Genomic DNA, 27447 nt, shown 5'->3' on the forward strand with positions numbered 1-27447 from the left:
ATTCTCCCCAGTAGATCCACCTAAGTGTGCTGGGGTATTGAAACTGCTACTTTATTGCTTATGATTGTACAGAAACCCGAGCAGCTGTACTCTTCTGGGGAAAATATTTGTTTCTTATTAAGCCCCTGGCTCTTGAAAAGGAGGTTCAGGTTCAAACGAGTACATTTGTTTGAAACAGGGCTGGCACTGATGAAAAACTTGCAGCTTTGTGAGAGCTTGACTTAGTTTTTGGTGGGCATTATACATCTGGAATAGAGCAAATAAGAGTTTCAGATCAATTTTCTTCACTGCCCTCTCTCAATTGTAGACTGAGCTGTATCCCACTCACCATAAAAGATAAGGGGTGGCTGTGAGGACTCCAAGACTCTGAAATTTGCTTCTCTTGGTTTGAAATAGCCCAAATTTGATGTATTCAGTGGTGTATACAGCTATGTCAGTTCTAGGAAATAACATCCTGGGACTGACATGGCTACATTACCTCATGAAAAAACAAAAAAAACCCAAATCCCACCTTGTCTTTCTAAAAGCCCAAATTTGGTGACCTTATGGACACTCTACAAAAAATATCTATTTAATAGGGTTTTTGGAAAGGGCTGAAAGTAAGCTTCCCATAATGATAAAAGGTGGGAAGGAATCACTATAGGTATATGTTTGTCTGATTTCTTGTTGGAATGGTGATTTTAATATTGCTGGGGTCTTGTTGTTTTGTATAACTAATGTCTTAAGGTGTACAGAGCTTTGAATAATCATCTCTTCTTTTACCATTTTAAATCTAAATAGGCATATGACTCCCCCCCTCAAAAAAAAAAAAAAAAAAACAAAAAAACCAATCCTCAAAAACCCACAGCTCACCATGGGACCAAAATCTTCTTTTGCACCTCTCTTTACTCCTGAGGGCATTCTGTGCCAAAAAATTAAAAATTCTGTGCACAATATTTTAAAATTCTGCAAGTTTTATTTGTTAACAAACAAATGCAGAGGCTCCAGCATGGCAGTGGGGAGCACAGGCCACTTTCAGCACAAAGGTGGGAGGTCACCGTGCAGCCCCCCCCCCCCCCCACGACATCTTCCAAAACCCCCACCCCGGGACAATGACTCAGTGGTGAGGCTGCACCCAACCCTGATACAGCACAAGGCCTGGGCTTGCCCCAGAAACACCTTGGGACCATGCCCCTCTGCACCAGGCACACCAAGTGTAGGGCAGGCAGGCTCGGGCAGGCAGGCTCAGCCAGGCAGGATCCAAGTCTGGAGGGGCTCAGTGGGGTGGGTAGGGGAGGGGTCCAGGTGTGGGGAGGGAGGACTCTGTGTGCATGCAGCTCAGTTGGGGGGTCTAGGGGTGGGGAGATCTGGATGCACAGAGGGTTGGGGGGTGGGGTGGTTCCAGGTGCAGGGGCAATGGGACTCTTCAGGAGCTTCCAGGTGAAGGTGTTTGGGTCTCAGTGGAGGGGTCTGGGTGTGGGGGTCTCAGCAGTGAGTGTGGGTTCTGGGGAAGTGAGGCTTGGTGGAGTGGGAGTCTGGGTGCAGCTAGTTGGGGGTTAGTGGCATGGGGGTCTGGATGTGGAGGCTCAGGGTGGTGCAGGGGGTGGGGGTTTGAATGCAGGGAGCTCAATGGGGGGTCATCTGAGTGCAGGGGTGGGGGTCTGGAGGTAGGGGTTGAGGTTCGGTGGGGTGGGGTTCAGGTATGGAGGGCAAGGAGGGTTCTGGATGTATCTGGTGAGGCTTGGCAAGGGTGTCTGGATATGGAAGGTCCAGATGCATGGGGGTGGGTGGATAGGGGAGCAAGGGGTCTCTTCCCTCACAGCTGAGGAGCGATGTTGGGAGCATGCTGAGCTTCCTGGGCATGGGTCTGACATAGCCCCAGCAACTCCTTGCGGGGAAGAGGAAGTCCCATCCTCTCCTGTCTCCAGCTCGGACTAGTAGCTGATCCCAGCTCAGGATAGGAGCCACTGGCTGTGGTGTCCCTAGCCCTGTGGTGATTTACCTCTCTGCTGGCTGCTGCGGGTGCCTGAAACGATGTACCTGCACTGCTAGGGAGTGGTGTATGACTGCTTTTGCAGCTTCCCTTTGCTTCCCTGACAGCCATTTTTCTGTGGGGAAGCAAAGAAATCTGCGGGGGGCATGGATTCTGTGCACGTGCAGTGGCACAGAATTCCCCCAGGAATATCTCTTACCTGTTGATAATTATTAATTGGGGACTTTTCTATTAAGGACACGTGGCTCTTGACACATGTGCATGTGATACAGCAGCCAAATACTAGACTAACAAAGAAATCTTGTCCAAAGAGCAAGGGCTTTTAGAGATGAGTCCTTTGAGATGTAAGTAAGCTTTGTTGAATAGATAAGGACTATGACAAACTCATTAGTAGGATGGAGCTGTTACTCAGAATGCTGGATTGTATGATCTCACAAAAGGAGAGTGGATTTATTTCTTGGAGGCATAATATGTTACTGAGGACTACTACATAGACTAGCATGTCTTATTGTCTGTATTTTTTTCCCCTTTAACCCATAATGAAGTCTCTAGGGAGCTCAGCAACACTAGAATCTGAAAATTCTAGAGCTACTCTGTAATGCTAGTTTTGTGAGCTTAAGAGTTAGTTGCCACAAGAAAAACGTTTCTCAAAATTTTCATTTTGGTCATCTGCTGGTATTTCTTGCACTTTTATATAACATGGATATTGTAATCCTAGTGAAGACGTATTCATATATGGAATTCTTTCAGTTTCAGAAGAAAAGGAGGAAGAAGAAATGGCAGATGCGGGTTTGGATGACTGGGAAGCGATGGTCAGTGATGAAGAGAGAGAAAAAGGTGGGTGTGAGAGAGTAAATAGAGGTCTAGTAGTATTTTGATATCCAGGACAAGTTTAACATTGTTAGTTAACAGTATATGCTGATTATTATGACCACATCAGATCCATCTACCTGTCTCTAGTTAGAGAATTGTCTCAACCCCCACCCCCACACCCCCACCACGAGAAAAGGAGGAGAAAGATAAAGCAACTGTGATAGAGTGTGAGTGTAAGATTTTTATCATGATTGACAACTTTCAGAAATTATTCAAAATCCTGTCCACTGAGTGTCTTTGTTGGTGTGTGTATGTTTGCAGTGGTGGTGGTGAGGGGATTTAGGTTTAGATTCACAACATGATTTAGATGTGGGGACACTGATTGTCTTTGCGCCTGGGAAATAACTGTGATTCACAAACCCTGAGTGAGTTTGGGGCCTAGGCTCCCTGTACAATGAATAGGGAGAGACAGGTACCTCACAATGGGATTCACAAAAGCTTGGTGGCTCCTTGGCTGAGGTACCCAGTGGGAGATGCCAAGCTTAGGGGTGTATACTAAGCCTTGCCCCCTCTGAGATAGGTCATAAGTCCAGGCTTCAGGGAGATGCCTCCCTGTGCTTGGGATTTTCAGCTGCAAACCCTCTCTTTTTGTTAGGCACTTAAACTATTTTTCGCAAGAAGGCCAGGAATGGGAGAGGAGGAGGATGACCTCCTTCAGAACTTCTAGCTAGTGGCTAGTGTGCTCACCTGGGGCATGAGATACCCTCAGTTCAAGCTCCCCTTCTCCCTGAACAGGAGAAGGGATTTGAACTGGTATCTAACACTTCTTAGGTTAGTGAGTGCTCTTACCACTGAGCTATGGGATTCTAATGCGGGGCTCCCTCAGTCTCCTATTGAAGCTGTTCCACTATAGATAAATAATGAAAGAATCATGTCTGTGTTGCTCAGCCCTGTAGCATTGCTCACTTGTTTCCCATCTAGAAGGAAGGATTCTGCCAAATACAGAATTCTCCCCACTTACCTACCTTTTCACGAGTGTAGAGTACATATTCCCAGGAACCTACATTGGGCCTGTGTACTTTAATGGAAGTAGCTGTCTTGAGCTCCCACTGAGAATCGCTGTGAAGTGGCTGGCTTGGTGCTTTGAACTGGCATATTTATGGACAGTCAGCAGGATAGCAACAAGCTGTTCACATATTGCCTGGGCAGCTGGAGAGGTGATGTATGCAGCAATCATGGAGTTGCCTTCAGCTGCCCAGTCCTTGGGATATTGGCAGAGGCTAAATACTTGGGAACAGTTCCCAGCATCCAAAGCAGTCCTAGTCAAACCATGACTGTTAATTCTTGTTTTCTCTTGGGGGATGTGGCACCCCTTGGCAACAAGCGGTGGGACCCTCTTCAAAGCCACATCTGTTGTGGGTGGGGTAGGTTGGGTGTTTGTGCCTGTTTGTGATGTTGATATTTACCATCGGAGGGCACAAAGGGAGCATAGCCCGAGCCATCTCAGTTCTATCACTGCAGAGAGCAGAAGGGGAGCCTCTGCCTCTCAGCCATGATACCGAAATCCTTAGGTTTAGCCCCTAAAGATGTGGTCTAGCAGTAAGAGTCGTACCGCATAACAGGCAGGCATCCTTGTGGTACTGGACTGTTCGTTTGCATTTCCATTTACTGCTTTCTCAGCCAATCACCAGCCAGTGGAAGAAAAAATATATTCCCATCCTACAGTAGCCAGATTTTTAAAGGATTTACATTTCCCCAGCAAGAGAAACATTCACATTCCTTGGATTTAAATTTAGTGCTCACCAAGTTTGGGGGGAGGTCTCCCTTTGAATCTCTCAGGGATGTTCCCTTAGAAAAGCTATCTTTGAAAACAGCATTCTTTAGAGCAACCACATCAGTGAGAAGAGTTGATGAGCTCTAAACTCTAGTGATGATTCCTCCCTGTGCAGTAGTAGCCAAAGAAAGTGGTGCTTAGACCTTACAATAGCTTCCTATCTTAAATGGTATCTGGCTTCCATCTTAGCCAATATATTTTCCTCTTGTGTTCTTAGACCAGTGATACTCAGACCTCAGAGGTTCAGGAGCCAAATTAGCAATCAGCATTACCCAAAAGAGCCACAGTAGTGTGAATTCATTGTTTCATTGACTATAGTAATATATATTAATATTTAAACAGTATGACAAGGAAAATATTTAGGTTTGCAAATGACTGACAAAGTATTACTATTTTATCAAGTACAGTTGGCTAATAACATAGTAAAAGCATCTTGATTGGTTAATAACATAGTCTGGTTAATAGTTAAATCACAGTGGTTTGATATCGTGTGCTGCCAAGAGCCACAGGAGACACATTAAAGAGTTTTTTGTGGCTCATGAGACGACCGTATGCCCACCCAGGGGAAATAAATTGTCATAGTTTATAGGAAAAAAGAGCCCTTTTGTTTTTACCTCAAGAAAACAAAACCCATTAGACAGGCTTGCAGGTAAAGCTGTCAGGGAGAGCCTGTCTCTACACAGTTTATCTGAGTTTTATATAGAACTCGAAGGACCAGTTTCTTACAGGGTTGAGGACTTAGGGCATGGCTACACTTGCAGTTGTAGAGCACTGGGAGTTAAACCAACCTTCAGACACCACAGCAGGGAAAACGCTGCCGAGTGTTTACACTCTCAGCTGGAAGTGCACTGGCATGGCGACATTAGCAGCCCTTGCATAATGGGATAGCTACCACAATGCACTGCTGTCTTGTGGCGTTGCAAGTGGCTGCAGTGTGCTGTTCAAATGTGGGGGGTGGGGTGAAGTATGACAGGAAGTGTGTTATATGTATGTGGAGGGGGAGAGAGTGGGTTTTTGGGGGGCTGAGAGCTGGTCAGCATGCTGTCTTGTAAGTTCAGACAGCAGCAGACCTCCCCTCGCCCCCCGCCTCTCTCTCTCACTCAAAGCAAGCAGCATTCCTTTGTCCTGGATCAGATGAGCAGCTGGCAGTCAGAAACGGGCTTTGAAAGGGCATATCTGCATTCCTACAGTGAGTTCAAAACAATGACAAGAATGGCCACTTGATTTAAGGGGATTATGGGACATTTCCGGAGGTCAATCAGAGCGCAGTAATGCAGCACCTTGTTCACACTGACGCTGGGGCACTCCAGCAAGGGCGCAGCAAACGTTATTCCACTTGCCGAGGTGGAGTACCAGCAGCACTGTACCCACAGAGTCAGAGCACTCTACGTGCCTTGCCAGTGTGATGGGCTGCTTCGTTGCTCTGTAACTCGCAAGTGTAGCCAAGCTCTTATTTAACTAGCGACACAGCAGCTTGTGTGGAATATGTTAAGCACAACTCACTAGTGGAGTTATGTAGAGCAATGTGAAGTTTGGTGTGTCCCACTTCCAGGCACTGCTCTTTATACTTACATCATGATCCAGTGGTCTGTTTGGGAGAATGGTTCAACCGTGCATAGCTTGGGATAAACGCCTCATCCAGATTCCTCCTGGGCAGTACTATTAGCTAGTCTTCCATGAGTAGGAAAGCTCAGAGGACCCTGAAGAAAGAGCAGCTGTTACTAGCAAGCAACCTCTAAGTCTTCTCTATGTATCCACATTTCCTGCCTATCACCACCTCTGTCTGAGATTTCTTTGTGTACTTAGGACTCTGGTTTAAGAGACGGCACTAAGAGGGTTAGGGGTGCACTCCCTTATACAGCCTCAGACTTTAAATGTCAGTGTCACAAGAGTGCACTTGCACACCCCTCCAGCAGACACAGCTTTGAAGAGAGCTCTGTAGTTCATCTCCAAGGGGAGAGTGTCATATTCCACAAGTATGAATACACATAGGCGTCTTTTAAAGAAATTGTAACTGGTAAGAAACTTCCCTTTACTGGGGCATTCTACTGGAAAATGTACATTTTCTTTAAACTATCTTTAAAATGTCTTACAGTCTTGACAATGTTTGTAAAGATTTAGTCACTTCTACACTAATTACAAATTCCTTGAATTATAGAAACTTTCAAAAGTATTTTTCTAATGAAAAATGGATTGACTCCAAATTGAACTTGCTAGATTTGGAGTGTTAGTTCTTTACTCCTAAGGGCATTCTGCACCAAAAAATTTAAAAATTCTGCACACAGTATTTTAAGATTCTGGAAGATTTATTTGTCAAATAAATGTGGCGACTCCAGCATGGTATTGGGGAGCACAGGCCATGGCTGCACAGAGGTGGGAGATCACTGTGCAACTCTGACCCAGGACACAGACTCAGCTGTGAGGCTGCACCCAACCCTGACACAGTGCAAGGGTCAGGCCTGCTCCAGAAACACCCCAGGGCCCTGCTCCTCTGTGCCAGATGCACCAGGTGTGGACAGGCAGGCTCAGCAAGGAAGGATCCTAGTGTGGGGGGATCCAGGTGTGAGTTGAGAGGGTTCTGTGTGGGGCAGTCTGGGTGCGGGTGTTTCAGTGGGGGATCTGGGTGCAGGAGGGATCTGGCTGCACAGGGGCTTGTTAGGGGATTCTGGTGTAACGGTAATGGCTCTGCAGAAGGATCCAGGTGAAGGTGGTTGAGGCTCAGCGGGAGGTGTGTGGTGGGGAATAGAGCTGGGTATGGGGGGGCTCAGTGGGGAGTTCAGATGCTGGGTGAGGGGGGCTCAATGGAGTGTGGATTCAAGTGCAGCTGGTTGGGACTTGGTGGGTTGAGGATCTGGGTATAGGAGGCTTGATGGGGTTGGGGCTGATCTCGGGGGAGGGAGGGGTGTTTTGAATGCGAGAGGGTTGCTCTGGGTATGAGGGGGTCTGGATGCATGGGGGTTGGGTGGATGGGGGAGCAGTTCCCTCTACAAGGATCTCTCTCTCTGTGTCTGAGGAAGAATGGGAGCAGGAAACGGGGGAGGGGGCAGTTTGCAGAGCTTCCTGTAGCTGGGGGAGAAATCTGGGGGTGGTCTGACCTAGATACCATGCAGGGGAAGAGGAAGTCACATCCTGCCCAGACAGAACTAGCAGCTGAGCCCGACGCAGGGTAGGAGCCACTGGTCTTCCCCAGTCCTGTCTTCTGCCCCTCGGTGACTTACCTCTCTGCCAACTGTCCTGGGCACTCAAAACATACTGCTGGGGAGGGTCATGTGAGCGCTCTTGTGGCTTCCCTTTGCTTCCCCGTCAAAGTCATTTTTCCACAGGGAAGCAAAGAAATCTGTAGGGGACATAAATTCTACACATGTGCAGTGGTGCAGAATTCCCCCAGGAGTAGTTCTTGCCTGCACTGACTGTATGTGAATTTAAAAGTGAAGTGTGTGGTGTGTAATTGATTTGAGACATCTTATTACTCCAGGTATTTGAAAAAGGACTCGTTAGGTCAGCAGGGATCATTCTTGGTGGGTGCACTGAGTGTATTGCAGTGCTTTGTTTTGATTTTTCACGTATGCTGCTTTGACTGGCTCTAAATTTAGAAGTTTATTCCCATACTTAATGCAGCTGAATTATTCCTTCACACAGATAAACCAAAATTAGTCCATGTACTGTTTATACAATGAAACCTGATCTCAGTTACTACTTCTCTTTTATGGTGGTTTTTGGGGATGTGATCTTGACAGAGTATTTTACTTCAGTTTTCTCTCCTCTTGCCAGAAGTAAAACCTGTCCACATTGAAGTCAAGGAACACAATGAAGTGGAAGAGGAAGATGAGGAAGAGGATGATGAGGAGGAGGAAGAGAGTGAAGAGTCTGAAGATGGAGAAAGTGAGGGAAGTGAAGATGAAGATGAAAAGACTTCAGATGAGAGAGAAGCAGAGTCTCAAGCTGTTGGAAAACAATCGGTAGAGAGAAAGCCAAGCAAAGAAATAAGTTCCGATTCGGAATGTGATTCTGATGATGATCGTACAAAAGAAGATATTCTTTATGACAAAGCTAAGCGGAGAATTGAGGTATCTAGACGCAGCTTTGTCTTGAGAAGCTTGTCTGTGTGGCATGAAAAATCTTGGGGATTTTAGTGGACGTTCAACCATACTTGTCTAAATTACTTTAGCAGTTATGACACAGTATTATTTTTAATCTATGAGTGGGCATAGTAATATCTTTTATAGGACTGCTTCTGTTGGTGAAACAGACAAGCTTTGAGCTTACACAGAGTGATTTTTCAGGTCTGTATAAGCGCGAAAGCTTCTCTCTTTCACCAACCGAAGTTGGTCCTATAAAAGACATTACCTAACCCTCCTTGTCTTGCTAATATCCTGAGACAGACATGGCTACAACAGCACTGCAAACAATATATTAGTGCATGTGTCCATAGCTGTCTGCAATGAACTGATTGTCAGTGCTCTACAGACTTAACAATAATTTTTATGCAGAAAGTTAAGATTTTGAACAGTACTTAATACAGCTTCTTTTTTATGAATGCATTTAGACACTTAGATCTATCTTGACTTAAAACCACAGTACAGAGGTTGTATGAGCTAACTGCAAGGAGTAGAACTTCCTTCTATAAGGCTCAAAGGTATCCTTTTTTCAGAGGAAAGCTTCCTTGAAGGGTGGAAGTGTGTGGCGTCACTGTCCACTCCATCCTTTGTAAATGCTATTAGAATTTCAGTGAAGCATTTCTGTGCTATTAGGTTTTTTTTCAATTACTGACATTTTGCATTGGCTCTTTTTCCCCTCCTTCGGCATACTGCACAATAGATTTTAGCAACTCTAACTTTCATTAATGCATGCCTAGGAATTGGTGTCAACTGGTAAGGAAATTTTGAAATGTATGCATAGTAAAACACACTACAAGCACTATTACCTGTTCCAAAGCACACCTTTGCTATACATCCCTAACAAACTCATACTTTAGCAGATGAAAGAAGTAAGAATAACTAGTAGGATAACTTGAAACTAATAACATTCTCAGTTCGCAATTTAAAAAGGGAAAATCTGATGATAGCCATCTAACTGAAACAGTTTGAGTCAATTTAATTAGACCTGGATTTCCAAGATGCTAACCTTTAATTCTGATCTTTAAACTGCGCCAAAAAGCTGGGCAAAAGGCCGAGCTAGCCTTATTGCAAGTCTCAGAACCTCAAATGTTCTGCTTGGAGATAAACAGTCTAGCCCAACATGTATTGAATCCAGTAATGCAAATTGTACTTGGACTAGAAAAAATTCTGTCTACATAATCTGCATAACCTGCCCTACCCTCCCTGGAGATTGAATTGTAGTGGAAGTATTGTATTTAGGAAGCGTTGGAGAGGGAGTGCAAAAACACTGCCAGCTTTTTCGTAAGGTGCTGCTGGAAACATTTATGTAATTCTCCAGTTTGTTTTTTGTAATACTTTAAATATTAATCTCTAGTTTTGAATGTCTTATTTTATTCTCCTATTAGAAACGACGTATTGAAAATAACAAAAATGTAAACACTGAAAAGCTAAGAGCACCAGTTATCTGTGTACTTGGGCACGTAGATACAGGAAAGACCAAAATTCTAGATAAGGTAAGATGCAGAGTGTGATGGATCTTCATTGTCAAGTTTCTGTAATAGTTGATTTCTCAATAGTATAATGTAACTGCTACTGCTTGAAATAATGTGTAGTAATCCTACAATGCAAGATAACTTTCCTAACCAAAAAAGTCCATATATGACCTACTGGGAAAGGGATCTGTATAGACAGATTACCCCAGAGGAATGGAGTTTGCTCTGAAAGAGTACCAGCAGCCTCAATATAGAGCACAATAAAGGGAAAACTTATTTAAGATAATGTTTCAGCGGTACCTTATACCAGTCAAGATGAAAAATAGAAAATGTATGGAGATAAATGTTGGAAAAATTGTGGTGCAGAGGAGATTTTATGGCTTTATGTCCAGTCATTAGAGTGTACTGGGATGCTGTAATTCATAACCAAATATCACAAATTATTTGATATTTATTGTCAGATGGTCCTTTCAGAATCTTGCTTGGGCTTCCTAGCAGAAATGGTCACACAAAACAAAGTGAAGAATTAATCTGTCATCTTCTAGTTAGCAGCTAGGCTTCTGATAGCCTTCCGTTGGAAAAAGAAAAGTAGTCCAACTCGGGAGGGAGGTTGGTGGTGATGGGAAAATTAATGTACCCAGTAAAACAGATAGCAGACAAATAGATATTTGGTTACCATTGATTTAATAGAGTACTTTCACCTGCAAAAAAATTTAGCCACCAGTTGATTTTTAGTATTAGCGTTTGATGGACATGCCTGGTTTGTTAAATGTGTAATCAGAGATTCCATTCAGTTTAATAAAATCACAAGAAATGACCTGTCATGATTATTGTAAATGTATTCATTCTATAATATGGTAACATCCTATTAAATAGGGAGCCCCGGATTACATTACTGAATAATGTTCCTCTAAACAAAAGCTTACTGTTGTAAATTTCAGAGACTATACAATAATCATTACATGGTTAGGCTCTGATCCAAGAGGTGTATGTATCTGAATTGCTCAGTAATAGTGATCATAATGTAATTACATTTGGCATCTTTGCAGGGGGAAATGTCAAAGAAACCCCGCACAGTAGCATTTAACTTCAAAAAGGGGCACTTCACAAAAACAAGGAAACTAATTAAATGGAAATGAACAGTCAGAAGAGTGAAATGCCTGAAAGCTGTATGGGAAACAATTTAAAAACACCATAATAAAGGCTCAATCTAAATGCATACCCCCAATTAAAAAAATTAATTAAAAAAAAAAGTATGAGAACCCCAAAAATGCCACTATGGCTAAATAACAGCGGCAAAAAGGCATTTTTTAAAAATGTAAAGTCAAATCCTACTGTAGAAAATTAAGGAGCGTAAACTTTGGCAAGTCAAGTGTGAAAATATAATTAGGCAGGGCAAAAAAATTTTAAGAGCGACTAGCAAAAGTCACAAAGACTGGCAGCAATTTGTTAAGTACATCAGAAGTAGGAACCCTGCCGAACACCAGTAGGGCCACTAGATGATCACTGTGCTAAGGTGCATTCAGAGAAGACAAAAGCCGTTGCAGAGAAGCTAAATGAATTCTTTGCATTGGTCTTCACTGCAGAGGATGTGAGGGAAGTTCCCATGTGTGAGCCATTCTTTTTATGTCACAGATCTGAGGCATTGTCCCAGATTGAGGTGTCAATAGAGGAGGTTTTGGAATAACAAATTGCTAAACAGTATTAAGTCACCAGACTCCAGATGGTATTCACCCAAAAGTTCTGAAGAATCTCACATATGAAACTGCAGAATTGTGGTATGTAACCTATTGCTTTAATCAGCTTCTGTACCAGATTTCTTGGAGAGTAGCTAATGTACTATTGTTTTTGTTGTTGTTTTTCTTAAAGGCTCCAGAGGCGATCCTGGCAATTGCAGGCCAGTAAGCCTAACTTCAGTACCAGGCAAATTGGTTGAAACAATAGTGAAGAACAGAATTGTCAGACACAAAGATGAACACAATATGTTGGGGAAGAGTCAACACAGCTTTTGTAAACGGGAATCATGCCTCACCAATCTTATTAGAAATCTGAAAGGGGGTCAACAAGCATGTGGACAAGAGTGATCCAGTGGATATAGTGTACACCTCTACCCTGATATAACGCGACCAAATATAACACAAATTTGGATATAACGCAGTAAAGCAGTGCTCCGGGGGGTCGGGGCTGCGCACTCGGGCTGATCAAAGCAAGTTTGATGTAACACATGGTTTCACCTATAACATGGTAAGATTTTTTGGCTCCCGAGGACAGCGTTATATCAGGGTAGAGGTGTACTTGGACTTCCAGAGAGCCTTTGAAAAGGTCTCACACCAAAGGCTCTTAAAGTAAGAGGTCATGGGCTAAGAGGGAAGATCCTCTCATGGATCAGTAATTTGTTAAAAGACAGAAACAGAGTAGGAATAAGTGATCGTTTTTCCCAATGGAGAGATGTAAATAGCAGGTCCTCCAAGGAGCTGTACTGCGACCTGTGCTGTTCAGTGTATTCATAAATGATCTGGAAAAGGGGGTTAATAGTGAGGTCACAGAATTTGCAGACGAGATGCAAAATTACTCAAGATAGTTAACTCCAAAGCAGACTACGAAGAGTTTTTTATAAAGAGATCTCACAAAACTGGGTGATAGGACAACAAAATGGCAAATGAAATTCAATGCTGATAAGTGCAAAACAATGCACATGGGAAAAAATAATCCCCATTTTACATGCTAAATAATGTGTTCTGAATTAGCTGTTACCGCTAAAGAGAGAGATTTTGGGGTAATCATGAATAGGTGTCTAAAAACGTCATCTAAATGTGCAGTGGCATTAAAAAAAGCAAACAATGTTAGGAACTGTTAGGAAAGGGATAGGTAATAAGACAGAATATAATCATGCCCCATATATAAATCCATGGTACCACCACACCTTCAGTACTATGTGCAGTTGTGGAAGCCCCATTTCAAAAAAGATATATTAGAATTGGAAAAGGTACAGAGAAGGGCAACAAAAATGATTAGGGATATGGAACAGCTTTCATATGAGGAGAAATTAAAAAGACTGGGACTGTTCAGTTTAGAAAAGAGATGTCTGAGGGAAGATATGATGATCTATAAAAACACGAATGGTGTGGAAAAAGTGAATAAGGAATTATTTTCCTCTTCACATCGCATAAGAACCAGAGGTCATGTGATGAAATTAATAGGCATCAGGTTTAAAACAAACATATGGAAGTACTTCACAGTCAGCACATGGAACTTGTTTGTGAAGGCCAAAAAAAAAAAAAATTAGATAAGTTCATGGAGGATAGGTCCATCAATGGCTATTAGCCAAGGTGGTGAGAGATGCAACCTCATGGTCTGGGTGTCCCTAAGCCTCTGATAGCCAGAAGCTGGGAGTGGATGAGAGGATGTATCACTTGATGATTTCCTATTTTGTTCATTCCCTCTGAAGCGTCTGGCACTGGCCACTGTCAGAAGTCAAGATACTGGGCTAGATGGACCATATGTCTGACTCGGTACGGCCATCCTTATGTTCTTACGCTTCCTAAATAAAGACATAGTTTACATACATACATACACACACTCTCTCTTTCTCTGCAAAATAAATAGGAAATAATTGACACTTCCAAGATATGATTTTAAATTCCCTTCTATAAGCAGGTTCCTATTTCTATTGTTTTCTCTATGCATTCAGTACTCCCTTTATTGCTTTGGTTTTATAGCTCCGTCATACTCATGTACAAGATGGTGAAGCAGGTGGTATCACTCAGCAGATTGGAGCAACTAATGTTCCCCTGGAAGCCATTAATGAACAAGCTAAGATGGTGAAAAATGTAAGTAACAACACTTCAGAGACCTTAGACTGAGGTCCAAAAGTTCGTAAAGGAATCTGCTTGCTTACTAGATGTTGTGGTGGGATATTTTCTAACATTTTTTTCTGCTTTTGTGTATGTAAAAACCTAGTTGACATATTCATTATTTGGGTTGAATTTATTCTTCTCACTGTTTTTTAAAGAGATACTCTGATTCAGAAATTAGAGTAACAACATTGCCATAAAATTTATAATGACCATCTTTTTTTTAAAAAAAACCTTCTGTCATCTACTTCATTCTGGAAAGTGCATTTATGCATGTATATGTTGACTATATTGACAAAAATCTGACATTTGGGTAGAAATTGGGAATACTCTTGGAAGTTAAAATATACTCAGATATTTTTATTACATTCCTTCAATGAGCTTTAAAATGGTTTCTGCTTAATTTCAGTGCATGCACTCACACGCTAAGTTTAACAACAGGCAACAAGCTTTACTTTTAAATTCACAGTATTAGAAAACTGATGTTGCCGTTGAAGGTCACTTTCCAAGGGACATTAGTTTTCCCCATAAATGAAATATTGCAGTTTGAGTTTATCTAGAAAACCACTCAGCCACCTGTTTTTTTAATATTAAAAAATGCACTCCTAGTACATTTTATCCAATATAAAGAACAATCATAAGTTGCAGGAGAGCTGTTCGTGAAATCTCCATCAGCAAATTAAATCACTTTTTTAGAAAAGTTGTTTTATACAAAAATATTCTTGAAAGCGTTTAAACAATCTACTGGAACTTTGTTTCTCTGATGTGGGAAGTACTAGATGGTTGAGATGGCAAAAGCTGTCAGCTTGTTCCCTTTAGCTGGGTTTAATGCAGTAGAAATCCTAACTTCATCTGTCTTGTCAAAGCAATATCCTGGTTTCTGAAAAGCTGGAAGATTTGCTACATCAAATATAGTTTCTGAAAGTTTAGTTTTCCTTCAAGTTGTGTCCTTATGTGCCCTCCACTTCATGATTGGAGTTTGCGTCAGCAGAGTCCTTTTCTGTGCCCTAGAAATCGTCTTTCTCTGCTATGAGCATATGTGGGGAAAGGGCAGACCCACCACAATTTGAGTTCCTTCTCAGCCACCTTTGGCTCGAGATGGAACATCAGTGTCCCTTAGCTAGCTACGTGGTTTGCCACCTCTTTTGCTTATTTTTCTTATTATTTTAGACAGTTCTTTTATTTCTTTTTCTGTTATTTAGCACATTTTGTGCTTTTTGGGGAGTGGGGGTTACCCTTTCTCTTTTTTTTGTTTTTGTTTTCCCAGTCTGGGCCTTTTTAACTAAGACGTTAAACCAAAGATTCAAGTAAGGGATTATGCCCAGAATCCTGGGCTTCCAACCCTATCAGACCTGTCACAGGTCTTTTTCCCCAACAGTGATGAACACTTGAGCTTGCCCCTCCCCTCTCGCCCCCCCCCCCGCCCCCCAAATCCACTTAAAATTTTTAAAAGTACATCTGAAAAACTGAGGGGACAAGATAAAACTCCTGTTGATGGCGTGTTCCCTGAGACCTGGGGGGTTGAAGTCACCTCCTTGTAAATTGGATTCAGTTGCTCAGAGAGCCCCTGCAACTGAATCACTGCTGCTATGTTAAGCAAAGACCCGAGAGAGCCATAAAAAGCACCCAGACTTTTAAAAAAGAGACCCTGTTCTGAGGAATAGGATAAGAGAAGTGGAAAGTTACCCTTTCGGTCTGAATCTTGGGAGACCTTGTGTCCTGACAAGGGTACCACTGTGGCCCCTGATTCATCATCAACTAGAAAACCATGCCATATACCGCGAAGCTGTCTGTTAAACTGCAGTGGCTTCTGAAGCACAATGACTCTAAGGTTAAGCCAAAAATGTCGTCAGTAGCATCTTCCCTAGCCAGCAGAGAAGATTGTACTTTAGTACCATCTCCAGTATCACCCAATTGTGCTTGAGATCCTTATCTGGAGTACCCAGTACTGTCCAGGCTCCTTTTCCACAAGGATCTTTGGATCCTGGAAGAACGTGAGTCACTGTTGCTCAAGGGTATCAAGAGAGACCTTCTCTTGTACTGACTTGACCTACCATCTGGTATCAATGCAGTCACTGATTCCACACAAACCCGTTGGGGTTACTGAGAGGCATTTCTGATTGACATATTCTCTGTTACCGTCTCACTACTAACCAGATTCAACCTCCAGTTCCTGTGTGGTTATTTGATCCCCTCTGGTCACCCATACCTGCTCGACCGCCGGTACCAGCACCACTTGCCCCTCCAACAGATGTGGTAGATGACAACTCATCTGATTATGAGGTGTCTATACAAGGCCCTTCTGTTTTCCCATTTCAGCCTTCCTCATGGCAGTGCAGCCTGATGAAGAACTGCATGAGCAAGCCTGGCAAGAACAAGCCTGGGATCCTGTCCCCTTCCTTTGTGTCCGTTTTCAGTGGGCTTATTGGTCCTTTATAGCAGCTAGCTCTAGAGGGTCCCATCATGTAAGAGGACACGTCAAAAGCAACAACTGCTGTCCTAGGATCCTATTCCACAGGAGGAATTTGCAGATGAACAGGAGTCATGAAGAGAAGCAGCACCACCTTCCTCCCTGCTGGATAAGACTATTATGCTTCTGTGAGGTTCTGGGGTTGTCACCACCTGCTGTGTAACCCTGTGTGCCTCATAATGCTTTGCTGCTGTAACTCCCAACTTGGGCTCCTCACCAACAGCCAAACAGCATGCTGGTAACAAGGTGAATGTCTGTTTAGCTGCCAGCACGCTCCAGTCAACACTGTGGCTTCCACCAGGCTTGCTTGCCACTTGCAGGGTGACCTCAACACACTCCCAATCCCAGATTTTCCTCAAAAATGTGTGTTCTGCACTGTCCAGCACTCTACTGGACAGTTCAGGTACTGGAGGTCAATTGACCCTGTAAGGGGTTAGTGTATACAACAGTTTACTCCTTTAATTGGCATTACCAAACAGTTCAGTTTAAACACAACACTGGATTAAATACACCTGAGCCCACAAACCGCAGCAAGGGCTTGCCTCTAACTCCTGAGCTATATGGCAGTCTGCACATTTGTGGCACTCTTAGCAGGACTACACTCCTGGTGTCTTTGAACCTGGCTCAGAATGGTCTACACCATGCACACTGAGTCCAAATGGGTGTCCGTACCTTGAAGAGTCCTCGATTCTCTAAATTGGTTGAAGGATCCACAAAAGATGTGTATGGGAGTTATGTTCTTGCATCCTCATCCCATGAGGATCATCACTACAGATGCCTCCCAATGATGTGCACTTTCAGAACTTCACAGCTCAGGACAAATGAACTCCTAAGGAAGTGATCCTTCATCTTATCAAGCTCAGAGTGGTTTGTTATGTTTGCCAGCACTTCCTGACCCACATCAGGGATTTCCCCATCAGAATAAAACTGCTGCATATCACACCACAAACAGATCTCAGAGGTTTATCTACCAGGACTGCAGAACGCAGTGGCGAACTCCCTCAGCTGGCACTTCCATCTCGGTCCTGAGTGGGAGCTGAAAAGCAACATGTAGCAAGGCCCTCACTAAGACACAGACAGACCAGTCTCACCCAGCTAGTTCAGGGCCTAGGGCCCAGAGCCCAGCCCCACAACCCTCACAGAGAACAATCAGCAGATGGATCAGCCACAACTGGGAGGAATGGTAGATACGCTGGAGGGTAGGGATAGAATACAGAGGGACCTAGACAAATTAGAGGATTGGGCCAAAAGAAACCTGATGAGGTTCAACAAGGACAAGTGCAGAGTCCTGTACTTAAGACGGAAGCATCCCATTCACTGTTACAGACTAGGGACCAAATGGCTAGGAAGCAGTTCTGCAGAAAAGGACCTAGTTAGATGAGTCAATAGTGTGCCCTTGTTGCCAAGAAGGCTAACGGCATTTGGGCTGTATAAGTAGGGGCATTGCCAGCAGATCGAGGGACGTGATCATTCCCCTCTATTCGACATTGGTGAGGCCTCATCTGGAGTACTGTGTCCAGTTTTGGGCCCCACACTACAAGAAGGCTGTGGAAAAATTGGAAAGAGTCCAGTGGAGGGCAACAAAAATGATTAGGGGGCTAGAGCACATGACTTATGAAGAGAGGCTGAGGGAACTGGGATTGTTTAGTCTGCAGAAGAGAAGAATGAGGGGGGATTTGATAGCTGCTTTCAGCTACCTGAAAGGGAGGATGGATGTAGACTGTTCTCAGTGGTGGCAGATGACAGAACAAGGAGTAATGGTCTCAAGTTGCAGTGGGGGAGGTTTAGGTTGGATATTAGGAAAAAAACTTTCACTAGGATGGTGGTGAAGCACTGGAATGGGTTACCTAGGGAGGTGGTGGAATCTCCTTCCTTAGAGGTTTTTAAGGTCAGGCTTGACAAAGCCCTGGCTGGGATGATCTAGTTGGGGATTGGTCCTGCTTTGAGCAGGCGGTTGGACTAGATGACCTCCTGAGGTCCCTTCCAACCTTGATATTGTATGATTCTATGTTCTGAAGGATGCATTTTACTTGGGTTGATCTGGTGATGGCTGTCTCTGCGACACCATCCAATACAAAGTGCAGATGATTCTGTTTGAGAGGAGGGCACAGCTGCAACTCAGCAGGAGATGTTCTAGTCATTCCTTGGCCTTGAATTTTGCTATAGGCTTATCCCTCAAGGCCATTACTGCTCAAGGTCCTAAACCAATTGAAACAGGAGAAATTAGTAGCCATTCTCATAGCACTGCTGTGGCAGAGAGAGGTGTGGTTACCAGAACACGTGTGCATGTCTTGACAGCTGCTTCTTCACCTTCTGGTATCAGCAGATCTCTTCACTGAGGAGTCAAGATCCATACCCCTTCCAACCTCTTGGCGCTTCTACTCAAGAACATCCTCCTAGATGGCTCTCTGGTGTAGAACAAGACCGCTCTCCAGTGATACAAAGAGTACTACTTCATAGCTTAAAACCCTCAAGAAGGAAAACTTACTTGCAGAAGTGGAAACACTTCTCAGCTTGGTACAGCCACTTTCTATACTTACTTTCGAGTGCTGCCTGGCATGCATTCTTGATTGCCTGTTGAATTTAAAAACCACAGGAACTGTTGCTGCGTTTAACTGAGGTTCACCAAGTTGCCGTCGCTGATTTTCATTGTGCCTCATTGAGGAGTTTTCAGTCTTCACTCACACTTCCACTACCAGGTTTATTATAGGCCTGTTCAATCTTTTCCCTCCTGTCAAGGAGCCAGCTCTACCATGGGACCTCAACTTAGCCTCCATTTGAACATATGGGGCATTGTTCCCTCCTCCATTTGTCCCTCAGACCTTGTTCCTTGTCTTCATCTCGGCCAGAAGGATAAGAACCCTGATGGGTGACCCACTGTGCATGATGTTCTGTCATGATAAAGTGACACTCTGTTCACATCCACACTTCTTTTCTAATGTTTCTTCAGAATTCCACATTTAATCAGGAGATTCATCTACCAGTGTTTTAGCCCAAGCCTCACTCTTCAAGAGATGAAGCAAGCCTCCATAGACTGGATGTAAGAAACGCTGTCACCTTTTACCTTGACAGAACTAAGTCATTTAGGACTTCTCCTAGGGTCTTCATCTCTGTCGTGGAATTCATGAAAGGGCCCCCAATCTCTACCCAAAGACTGTCCAAATGAGTTGAAGATGCATCTTAACCTGTTATAAAACTGCGAGGACTTGTCCCTCTTCTAGGCTGATTACCTATTCCACCAGGGCTCAGTCTACTGCTGTGACCCTATTGAAAATGTACCTGTCTCAGACATCTGCAAAGCAGCTACCTGGTCTTCACTGCACAGATTTTCTCAGCACTGCGCTATTATGCTTGCCTCCAGTGCTGGTACACCTTTTGGTGGTGCTGTTTTATCGTCTGTAATGGATCTGCCTCCTCGGTACCCTCCTCTGTAATTGATGTACTGCTCAGGAATCTCCTGAAGTGGGGTATCCATAGGGACACTACTTGAAAAAAGGAAGGTTACTTACCTTGTAGAGTGACTGGAGTTCTTTGAGATGTGTGTCCCTATGGGTGCTCCACTAGCCACCCTCCTTCCCCTCTGCCATAATCGTCTCGCTGAGCTTTTGTGGTTCAGAAGGAATTGGAGTGGCAGGGAATCTGCCCCCCTCTCCCCACCATATACCCTTGTACCAGAGCATGAGGCCATCTAGAGCACAGGCACGGACACTGCTGACAAAATTTCTGGTAAGAGTGCACGGTGCACACGCATTCTGAATTAGGCACACAGAGTAGGACACATCTCAAAGACCTCTAGTTACTGTACAAGGCAAGTAACCTCTCCTTATATGATGTCGTCATTTTGAGTGTCCTTTACCCAACTGGCTTTGCTTTTATCATGACATGATGGCATTCTTAAGAGCTGTTGTTAGGGTAAGGGTGTTGGCCCTTCTTAATACACTTAGTTGGATATTTGAAATCTATTACTACTGTTGAGGCTCTAAATTAAGTTTATTTTCTTACATAATTTTCTCAAGATGGCTAATATTTGAAAATGTTAGTTTGACAGAGAGAACGTAAAAATTCCAGGAATGCTGATAATTGATACTCCAGGACATGAGTCTTTCAGGTAACTTTTTCTATTGTTATGTGGTGAAGGGTCTTGTTAATAACTGATCATAAGACTTAACTGTTAATATAGGCATAGGTACTTAACTGAATTATAGAATTTAGGATGAATCTGCTACTCACTGTATATCTTTACACTTTTAAAAAAAATTCATTTTTGTATCTGACAAGGGATATGCCTTGATTTACATTTGCATTTTGTATCTAGCTAATCACTTGTGGATGAAACGTGTATATAATTTTCCCATCCGTGGTCAAACTGTTCTATTTAGAAAAGCATGTAAAGGCAATCTTTATCTTTGAATAGTGAATATAAAAACTTAACTGGGAGAAAACAGTGCTTATCTGTGAAATGTAACTTAAGTGTTTAGGGAAAAGACTTTTTCCCATCTTAGTCTCTAGATAAGTAGTCAGTGACCTAAATTTTGGCTTGTTATAGAGCCTAAATGAGTTTGGATGTTGGCGATTATGAAAGCTAACTTTCTTAAAAGGTCTCCTATATATTTTACATATTAATTCAGGATCCTAATGAATCTCTAATGAAAACTTAACATAAACGGGATTACGGTTGGTTAAATGTGATATCCTCCAACAACACCCTTGCAGGCTATGTAATGCCAGGTTATAGAACACCTTTTAGCTGTACTCCAATACCTACGCAGCCCATTCCTGTAGATGATCACAGACTCAGCATCTTTATAGCAAACTTCCTTCTGCTCCAGCAGATGAATAATGTACTACATTTAACACAGTGTACATAACCTCAGTTATAAGCTCAGCAACATAAGGAAACAGTCAGCATCGACATGTGAATAAGTTAATTGTGCAGTTTAACTTTCTGAGGGAAGTAGGAGGAATTGACCTCTTGGTTAACATGGTTAGAGACTGAAGATATAATAAATCTGCATGGATTACCTGAACTTCATTTATTGCTAGGGTATTAAAGAATACAATCAGTGCAGTCTGTGCCCATACTTAAATTCAAAACTGAATTACAGTGATCTGATTTAGGACCTGTAGAGCAATTTTCAATCACCTTCTTAATAATCTTGCTCAAAAAGAATAAGTTAGAAAAAGTGTGATAGCTAATATTGTTTGCTGATTGAGTATTACACCTCCCAATAGGTTTGCCTACAAATTCTTCCACAAATATATTCTTTTGTTATTGGACTTGGACTTATAGAAACACTCTATAATATGTTTTGGAAGTGATCCTCTATGAATGGCATATAGCTTTCATGTCATTTAATCAGTCTTCCTAATTCTTGGGAATAGTGAGTAATGTGGCAGCGTCTTAATGAAAATCAAAAGATTTTCACTTCTTGTTGGGTAAACATCAGTTGATCCTGATGTTAAAAGAAATAATAATTTCTAATAAAAAATTATGGAATATTCTGATTACTGTATGAATGACATTCTTTTTTTCCCAATGCCACAGCAACCTAAGAAATCGAGGAAGCTCACTTTGTGATATTGCTATTCTAGTAGTTGATATCATGCATGGTTTGGAGCCCCAGACAATTGAATCTATAAACCTGCTGAAATCCAAGAAATGTCCCTTTATCGTAGCGCTCAACAAGGTAAGATGGCCTTTCAAAGATTTATTTAGAAAATTCAGTATCAAATACATACTGTGCTATTTTGTCTGTTAAATTAATTGTGTTTATGAACAGTGCCATCAAACCACTGTAAGAGCTGAAGCTGTGGTTCGTAGTTGTCTTTCTGTTGACTTTCATCTTTTCTGTAAATGAAACTGAGAATAATTATAAGATTTTCATAGACTTTGCAGCGCAGTTTAAGGAGCCTCCTTAAAGAAATTTTTATTATTCAGTTCATCTAATGGCTCCTTTGTGTCGTTCACATTACTGGAAATTGTTCTTCAATCATTCTGTAATATACTTAGATGAATTGGTTGGGTGATACCTTGTCTTCTCTTTTTTACCTTGTAAAATTGAAAGATGGAGTATGATTCTGCTCCCCTTTTAACTATTTATTTAGCGTTTGCATAGTCGTCTAGCCAAGCGATGGCATCTTCTGAGTTGGGTCTTCTAAACTAACCACAGAAGTTGTTTGAGACAGGTTTCAGTGTCCCAGCAGAACACTGAGCAAATTTAAATACATTGTAAGGACTGGTTTCAAGTACTACAGCACTAGGTGACAAAGTGTAGAGGAAAAATATGTTAATGTAATTAATTTGTGTTTAAAATGGAATAGTTGGCCAGCATTTTCAGGTATGCTGATAGACATTTTGATTTCTTACAAAATAAAGATTAAAAAACCACTTTAATATATAAGTTTCAATTTAAATATTTGTATAGAAAAGAAAAACTAAGACACTACAGAAACCCTGACGTTACGGCTCTCATGTACATATTAAAGTTGGTTATATAGATGGTGCTAAGAAAACGAAGTTCGGATCGCTTTGCCATAATTATGCGACACACCGGCAGTCTTTTTTTTTTTTTTTAATGGGTGTTAATGCATACTGCAAAAGAACTGCATTACGATTTCAAAGTATTAAGTAAATATTAAGAATTAAGGATGGCAGGGAGTTGAGAAACCTTTGTGCAATTACTGAAAGGACTCTTGTCTACTGGTTGGGAGCTGGCGATGAGAGAGGTTTGACCTTGAAAGTGTTTGTTTTAAACCTTAATTATGGAGGCCCTCAAATCTTACTTTTTTTTTAAACACCTCCATGTTGCGTCTGTTCTGTAAAGTGCCTAGGGACATGGTCCTTTTCTCAATGAGCTCCGTAGTCTAATTTTTAGATGTGATGCCATGTGCGAGGGTTAAAAAAGGTAAAGAGTGATGAAGATTATCACAGCAATAGAATCATGTTACTCAGTGTAGGTATGTGTACTACTTTATGGCCCAGTTAAAAAGGTCTTAATACATACCTTTTATGAGCATTGTGGAAGAAGCAAATCTTAAGTAGAGATTTGAATGAAATGACCATAATACCTTGCGCTAAACATAACCTACTTACTTTAAAACTAACTTTGGGAATTACCCTAAATTCTGTAATGTCTTTTTATTGTTTTTGATGCCTGTTCTGAACACATCTTCTTTAAAAAAAAAAAACAAATTGCCGTTGATGTTGACTCAATTTCTGTTGTGCTGTTGCAGTTGCAGGAAAGGAGTTCTAACTTCAACAAAAAGCTTTTAAAATACATTTTGAGAAATAGCTAAATATCCTTTAGGCCAGGGCTTTGTGTATCCTTTCTTTACTGTATATAAACACCAAGAACATTTCATTAAAACAAAACAAAAAAGTCATGACTTAAGAGAGTCATGTTCTTGGGAAGCTGGAAGACTAAAATCTTTTCCCACTTGTTTTGTCTCAAACTTGATGCAATACATGTAATTAAACTACCTTTTCATTATAAAAACACTTTGTACATGTATCAAAAGTCCAAGTTTTAACAGTCTGAGGTTTAAAAAAACCTTAATTATTACACTCAGGAAATATTCTCCAGTACTGTTTGTTTTTCCATTACAATACTGGATACGTGTATGTTGGAAATCTTTTTATCTTTGAAACATACACATGGCTACTAGGATAAATTGGCATCTAGAAACTATGGTCATTAACACTTTTATAAGAAATATTTAAGTTATTCATATGTAAGGCGGGTCATAAATGACAGTTGACTTCTGTAGGCATAACCCAGGAATGCACTTCTGAACATTGCAAGACATGACATAACTGTATTAAAATTGTATTTTCAAGATTGATAGGTTATATGACTGGAAAAAAAGCCCTGATACAGATGTAGCTACTACGTTAAAGAAACAGAAGAAAAACACAAAAGATGAATTTGAGGAACGTGCAAAAGCTATCATAGTGGAATTTGCACAACAGGTAGGTTGGTTTATTACATTTTTTTCTGTTAACAGAAGTGAAAATAGGTGGACAACTTCTGAAAGCCTGACTCACAAGGCAAGCCAAAGAGAGTGTGATATTCATACCATAAGAAATCTGTGTATTTTCTGACCCTTTATCAGTGTGTTAATCATTTATATAAATTGAAACTAAAGTAGAAAACCTGTGCTTTATTTTGATTAGAGATCGCTTTCTCTACTCCCATTCCAGTCCTGGGGCACTTTGTTGAGAATGCAGAGTCAGCAAGAACAGAGTGGATTTTCTACACACTCTCCCCTCATTTGAATCACCTGAGAGAAACTATGTCTCCTCTCTTTTTAATTCAGACTAGTGTGATTGTGTTCCAGCAATACTTTTCACAGCTGCTCACTGGTCACACAGAAACTGCCTATAAGCTAAAATACAGTAAATAGCTTTATAGGATTTACTCACATTTTGAGTGTCTGTTGCCTTCTTTTGTGCTTTAAAGTGTGAAATTATAGATTGCATTATTAAGATGTTGCTGAAATGAAACTGACTTGAATTCAAGATTTGAAAAATGTGGTAGAACCATTTGGTCTCTTGTTACATGCTGTTACTGTTGATTGTGGTAATTTTCCATGTAACTGTCCTGTTCCTGGTTCTAGGGCTTGAATGCTGCTTTGTTCTATGAGAATAAGGATCCCCGCACTTTTGTTTCTCTGGTACCTACCTCTGCTCACACTGGGGATGGCATGGGGAGTCTGATAGCCCTTCTTGTTGATTTGACGCAAACCATGCTGAACAAGAGACTGGCCCAATGTGAGGAACTGAGAGCTCAGGTTATGGAGGTAAGTCAGTGTCTATGCTTTAGAATATTTGTCTAGCAATCTTTTTTTCCTTTTTGTGGCTGATAAACTGAGTTGAAATGCAAGTATTTAACGTTTTTTTCCTCTCTCCCTCCCATCTCTTAGGTCAAAGCACTTCCAGGCATGGGAACTACCATAGATGTAATTTTGATTAATGGACGTCTGAAGGAAGGTGATACCATTATTGTTCCTGGAGTAGAAGGTCCTATAGTAACTCAGATTCGAGGTCTTCTGCTGCCTCCTCCTATGAAGGAACTACGAGTGAAGGTATGGGAACAGCATGTGCAGGTGGCATTTTAGGGAAGTCTTAAGAATTAGAACAAAAGATTAGAACAAGGGAGAAACCCAGAGAAGTTTTCAATACACGTTGCATCATAGTAAAAAGTGTCCAAAGATGATCAAATTAAAATGAGGAGGGGGAATAAATGGAAGAAGTTGCGAGTTTCAGTGCATCCCTACCGCCCATAGATGTGTCTGATTGTGGAAATGGTTCAGGACAAGGATCAAAGAGTAACCACACAAATGTATATTAACAAGCATCAAGGTTTATGCATAATACATAGACGTGGAAGGGAGACGTCTTGTAAAATGCATACAAAACCCATAGAAAGACTTCTTAAAAAAACGCCATTCAACTATAGAGTGAAATTACTGAACCAATGAATCAGTAATTTATGGTGTTTGGTGCCAGGTGTCCTGAGACGAGATGAATGAAACCCTTGCATAGTGCTGCAGCAGGCTTCAGGAGGGTAGGAGACTGGGCCAGCCTGATCTCACTAGGGTTGGTTAGAATCTTGGCTTCTGGATCATTCTGAAAGGAGGAGGAGAGCCACAGAAGTGAAAAGTTGATTTATGAGAGGAGGAAGAGGAGAAGCTTGAACCTGATAAGGAGCAGAAGAGCTTTTCTCTGTTACTCTACTTGAAATGATGGCAGTAAGAGTCTGGAGAATTTCATAGACCTAAGGCCAGACGAACCATTATGACGCACTAGTCTTCCCTTTTGCATAACACAGATCATAAACATTTCTCAGATTAAAATCCAGATCTTGAGTCCCAGTCCAGAAGCTTAGCAATAGGACCATCTTTTCTTTTGTTGGGGAAGTATGTCCTTGCAGGGCTCTGTGATCCTGGGGGCTTCACAGAGCTGGACACTATAATAGGGCAAGCTGGTAAATCTGGATTTTAGCACCCACCTTGGCATTCCATTTTCAGTCTTGCATGATGATGCCCCACTGTGGTGACCACACAATCCTGGCTGTGTTAAAAATGGTGTTGCAGAGGAAGGAAGAAGTCTGAGTAGAATCTGACAACACTAATAGGGCCTTCTGGGTCTAGTTGTAGTAGGGAGATCAGGCACCTGGTCCAGGTTCACCTGGACACCCACGCAGATTGAGTAGCAATGCAGATGGCTACAACAATTCTCTTGGGGGCCCTATGAAGTGCTAGGTCAGCTTTCCTGTCCTTGGTGTCCGGTGGTACTGCTGTTGGCCTGTAGGGGCTAGACTGGATACTAAGCAGGGGCGGCTCTGTTTTTTGGCCCCCCAAGCACAGCAGTCAGGTGGCCTTTGGCGGCTTTTCTGCGGGAGGTCCGCTGGTCACATGGATTCGACAGCGGTTCTGCGGGTTATCTACTGGTCCCGCGCCTTTGATGTACTCATTGCCCAATTGCCGCTGAAACTGCGGGACTGGCGGTTACCTCCTGCAGAAACACCGCCGAAGGCTGCCTGACTGCCACCCTCAGAGCAACTGGCAGGCTGCCCCCTGCGGCTTGCTGCGCTGGTGCCTGGAGCCGCCCCTGATACTAAGGTGCCTCTATGTCATTCTCAGGGCAAGGTACTGTTTGATTCATCTGCAGTTGCTGGGTATCTGCTTACTGGGGGTGTGTGAACTGAAGGCACATCTGGGCACATGCTTCCTTGTGTTTAAAATCAAGGGTAAATTTTTGCCTCTGTCCCATTTTCAGAGTGCACTTAAGAGCTTGAATCTTACTGAGAGTCTGGACTCCTTAGCTCTTATCACTTCATGAGGGGTCCAATGGTAAATTGGGTCTCTAGCAGGTTAGGGTCACCTAGAGAAACTTCATCAGCCTTGAGACAG

General features: G+C 42.3%; 1 protein-coding gene across 3 annotated transcripts in view; it reads left to right on the top strand.

Moving 5' to 3' along the window:
- EIF5B (eukaryotic translation initiation factor 5B) overlaps window positions 1-27447 on the top strand; it is a 70270-nt gene that overhangs the window by 31918 nt on the left and 10905 nt on the right. For all 3 annotated transcript variants that reach the window (XM_050921691.1, XM_050921681.1, XM_050921702.1), the window contains exons 9-17: window positions 2723-2809; window positions 8391-8686; window positions 10123-10230; window positions 13929-14039; window positions 20574-20641; window positions 22079-22220; window positions 24371-24502; window positions 25150-25332; window positions 25456-25617. In XM_050921691.1, the coding sequence (XP_050777648.1) occupies window positions 2723-2809; window positions 8391-8686; window positions 10123-10230; window positions 13929-14039; window positions 20574-20641; window positions 22079-22220; window positions 24371-24502; window positions 25150-25332; window positions 25456-25617 (1289 nt within the window). The remainder of the gene's footprint in view (window positions 1-2722; window positions 2810-8390; window positions 8687-10122; window positions 10231-13928; window positions 14040-20573; window positions 20642-22078; window positions 22221-24370; window positions 24503-25149; window positions 25333-25455; window positions 25618-27447) is intronic.

Source organism: Gopherus flavomarginatus, chromosome 1 (genome assembly GCF_025201925.1).
Source record: "Gopherus flavomarginatus isolate rGopFla2 chromosome 1, rGopFla2.mat.asm, whole genome shotgun sequence".
NCBI classification, from domain to species: Eukaryota; Metazoa; Chordata; order Testudines; family Testudinidae; genus Gopherus; species Gopherus flavomarginatus.